Genomic DNA, 3999 nt, shown 5'->3' on the forward strand with positions numbered 1-3999 from the left:
CCTTTGGGCCAGACCACCTGAATCACAGGCCGTACATGTCTGTGGAAGTCAGTGTTGCCGGTGGGGCGGGGGGGGGGGGCGGGCCCCAGGACCTGGGAGATGGGGGAGGCTAGAAGGGGGTGTGAGGAGGCCCACTGTCCTCCCTCCCTCGGAATCCACGTGGTGGGCATCCCTTCCCTGCTCACGAGGTCACACACTAGCCCCGGGCCAGTCAAGAGTCACTGTAAAACAGTAAGTGTCCAGCACCTGGAGCTCTCTGTGACAAGTAACTGTAATTCTGTGATTATTTGTGCTTTGTGTGTTTCAAAAATTCCATTTGTAGATGCCTACATATTACACTTGTATATTTGGGGTGTGTGTGAATTAAGCCTTTTATCTTTATGAAGTGCCCATTGTTTTTAATGTTTGTTTATTATTTATTTATTTATTAATGTTTATTTATTTTTGGGACAGAGAGAGACAGAGCATGAACGGGGGAGGGTCAGAGAGAGAGGGAGACACAGAATCGGAAGCAGGCTCCAGGCTCTGAGCTGTCAGCACAGAGCCCGACGCGGGGCTCGAACTCACAGACCGTGAGATCGTGACCTGAGCTGACGTCGGACGCTCAACCGACTGAGCCACCCAGGCACCCCGAATGTTTATTTTTGAGAGAGAGGGTGCCCGCACGAGAACCGGAGGGGCAGAGAGAGAGGGGGGCAGAGGATCTGAAGCAGGCTGGAACTCACGAACCTTGAGATCATGACCTAAGCACAAGTAGGACGCTAAACTGACTGAGCCACGCAGGCGCCCTACAAAGTGCCCATTCTTAATGCCTTTTGCCTCAAAGACTCATTCATCTGATTTTAGGACACCAACACCAGCTTTCTTTTGTTTAGTGCTTGCATGGTGCATGGTATCTCTTTCGACATCTTGTCATTTCAACCTTTCTGAATCTTTCCATTTTATTTTTTTAAGCCTATATATTTGAGAGGAAGAGAGAGAGAGAGAGATACCATGCAGGGCGGGGCAGGGAGAGAGGGAGAGAGCTTGCTAAGCGGGCTCTGCCCTGTCAGCACAGAGCCTGATACGGGGCTTGAATTCATGAACCGTGAGATCACAACCTAAGTCAATTTTGGAAGCTTAACCAACTGGGCCATCTAGGTACCCCTACATTTTATTTTATTTTATTTTATTTTAATTTTATTTTTATAATTTTTTAACATTAATTCATTTTTGAGAGACAGAGAGAGATAGACCATGAGCAGGGGAGGGGCACAGAGAGAGGGAGACACAGAATCCAAAGCAGGCTCCAGGCTCTGAGCTGTCAGCACAGAGCCTGATGCAGGACTCGAACTCACAGACTCTGAGATCATGACCTGAGCTGAAGTCGGATGCCCAACTGACTGAGCCACCCAGGTGCCCCTACATTTTATTTTTTTTTAATTAATTTTTATTTTATTTGAGAGAGAGGGGATGCACAAGCAGAGGAGAGGGGCAGAGAGAGACAGAGAGAGACAGAAAATCCCAAGCAGACTCCAGTGCAGAGCCCGACATGGGGCTCGAACTGATGAAACTGTGAGATCATGACCTGAACCGAAATAAGAGTTGGACGCTCAACTGACTGAGCCACCCAGGCGCCCCTGAATCCTTACATTTTAGTTGTGTTTCTCTAAACACGGGGAGGCAGTCTTTCATTAACTTATGTTGCCTTGTATTCTCCAAACACATAGGGAGAAGTCCATTCTCTTCTGAGAGGAGATGGGGGGAGGGGGGAATTTGACCGGCCAGGACACACTACTTACTGTCCCGTGGGAAGCTGGACAAGACACCAGGACACTAGGAAACTAGAAGGAATTGGCAGAAGGGATACGACCAGGACTCTCAAGGTGACTACAGGAGTAGGGTCTTTAAAGGGACAATTTCAGATAAAATGAGGTCGCTAGGGTGGGCCCTAATCCAGTATATCTGGCGTCCTTATAAGAAGAAGAAATTGGGGAGCCTGGGTGGCTCAGTCGGTTAAGCGTCCGACTTCGGCTCAGGTCATGATCTCATGGCTTGTGAGTTCGAGCCCCGCGTCGGGCTCTGTGCTGATGGCTCGGAGCCTGGAGCCTGTTTCGGATTCTGCGTCTCCCTCTCTCTGCCCCTCCCCTGTTCCCACTCTGTCTCTGTCTCTCCCAAAAATAAATAAACATTAAAAAAAAATTTTTTTTTAAAAGATGCTTTTCAAATTTTTTTTTTAATTTTTTTATTTTTGGGACAGAGAGAGACAGAGCATGAACGGGGGAGGGGCAGAGAGAGAGGGAGACACAGAATCGGAAACAGGCTCCAGGCTCTGAGCCATCAGCCCAGAGCCCGACGCGGGGCTCGAACCCACGGACCGCGAGATCGTGACCTGGCTGAAGTCGGACGCTTAACCGACTGCGCCACCCAGGCGCCCCCCAAAAAATTTTTTTTTAAGAAGAAGAAATTGAGGGGCACCTGGGTGGCTCAGTTGGTTGAGCCTCCGACTTCAGCTCCGGTCATGATCTCATGGTTCATGAGTTGGAGCCCTGCACTGGGCTCTGTGCTATCAGCAGAACCTGCTTCGAATCCTCTGTCCTTCTCTCTCTCTCTCTCTCTCAAAAAAAAAAAAAAAAAAAAAAAAAAAAAACCACATTAAAAAATGTTTAAAAAAATAAAAAGAAGAAGAAGAAATTGAGACACGGACACACAGAGGGAAGACCAGGTAAGTTCACAGGGAGAAGACGGCCATCTACAAGCCAAGGAGAGAGACCTCTGCTGACACGTGATCTCAGACTTCCAGGCTCCAGAACTAGGAGACGAACAATTCCTCACTTGTATGTCTTGATCTCTGAGTACTCGGTGTTGATGCCTTCCTGTTCCCGAGGCTTCAGCTTGGGAAATCGGAGGAAAGCATAGTGGAGTTCCTGTTCTTCTCCTGAAACGGGGCTGGTCCCAGCAGGAGCTGGGGGGTCTGCAGGGATGTCTGTCCGGACCCGGTGCCGAGGCGCCTGAGTGGAAGGAAGAGGAGGAATTTGGAGCCAGTCAGCGGGGTCTGGGAGAAAGCAGCCAAGGGCCAGAAGCGGACGGGCCCTGATGGAATTTTTATCATTCACCCATTCATTTATTTTTGAATGTTTAATAATTAAGGTTGGCCAGCCCTTAGTCAGTGTTTACCTTAACTGCATTACGTTTTAAAAATTTTTTTTTTAATGTATTTATTTTTGAGGGAATGAGAGCAGGGGAGGGGCAGAGACAGAAGGGAACAGTGGACTCCACACCGACAGCAGAGAGCCCAGTGAGGGGCTTGAACCCATGACCTGTGAGACCACAACCTGAACCAAAGTCAAAGTCAGGTGCTTAACCAACTGGGCCACCCAGGTGCCCCTACTTTTTTTTTTTTTTTTTTTAAAGGCTGGGAGAAGATATTATTATCACATTCATCACACAAATAGTAAAACCAAGGCTAAGAGAGATTATATACATACATTGTCCTAAAGACACCTATCTAGGGGCGCCTGGGTGGCTCAGTCGGTTAAGTGGCCGACTTCGGCTCAGGTCATGATCTCGCGGTCCGTGAGTTCGAGCCCCGCGTCGGGCTCTGTGCTAACAGCTCAGAACCTGGAGCCTGTTTCAGATTCTGTGTCTCCCTCTCTCTCTGACCCTCCCCCGTTCATGTTCTATCTCTTTCTGTCTCAAAAATAAATAAAACGTTAAAAAAAATTAAAAAAAATTAAAAAAAAAAAAAGAAAAAGACACCTATCTATATAAATGCACCACTGGGGCTCCTGGGTGGTTCAGTCAGTTAAGCATCGGATCTTGATTTGGGCTCAGGTCATGATCTCAGGGTCGTGAGATGGAACCCAGCGTCAGCAGGCTTTGTGCTCAGCACAGAGCCTGCTTAAGATTCTTTCCCTCCCTCTCTCTCTCTCTGCCCTTCCCCTGATCACTCTCTCAAAATAAAGTAAAATTAAATTAAATTAAATTAAATTAAATTAAATTAAATTAAATTAAATTAAA

The 3999-nt window shown here is 47.6% G+C and overlaps 1 protein-coding gene across 3 annotated transcripts in view; it reads right to left on the minus strand.

Moving 5' to 3' along the window:
- LOC121018930 (sialic acid-binding Ig-like lectin 10) overlaps positions 1 to 3999 on the minus strand; it is a 48870-nt gene that overhangs the window by 38207 nt on the left and 6664 nt on the right. Inside the window, exon 9 of one of the 3 annotated variants that reach the window (XM_040458001.1) lies at positions 2710 to 2990. The exons of the other annotated variants lie outside the window; for them this stretch is intronic. Within the exon in view, the coding sequence (XP_040313935.1) occupies positions 2811 to 2990 (180 nt within the window). The 3' untranslated portion in view covers positions 2710 to 2810. Of the gene's footprint in view, positions 1 to 2709; positions 2991 to 3999 lie in introns of those variants that run through there. 3 annotated transcript variants of the gene reach the window in all.

The sequence above is a fragment of the Herpailurus yagouaroundi genome, unplaced genomic scaffold (genome assembly GCF_014898765.1).
Source record: "Herpailurus yagouaroundi ecotype Mexico unplaced genomic scaffold, PumYag 220, whole genome shotgun sequence".
NCBI lineage: Eukaryota > Metazoa > Chordata > Mammalia > Carnivora > Felidae > Herpailurus > Herpailurus yagouaroundi.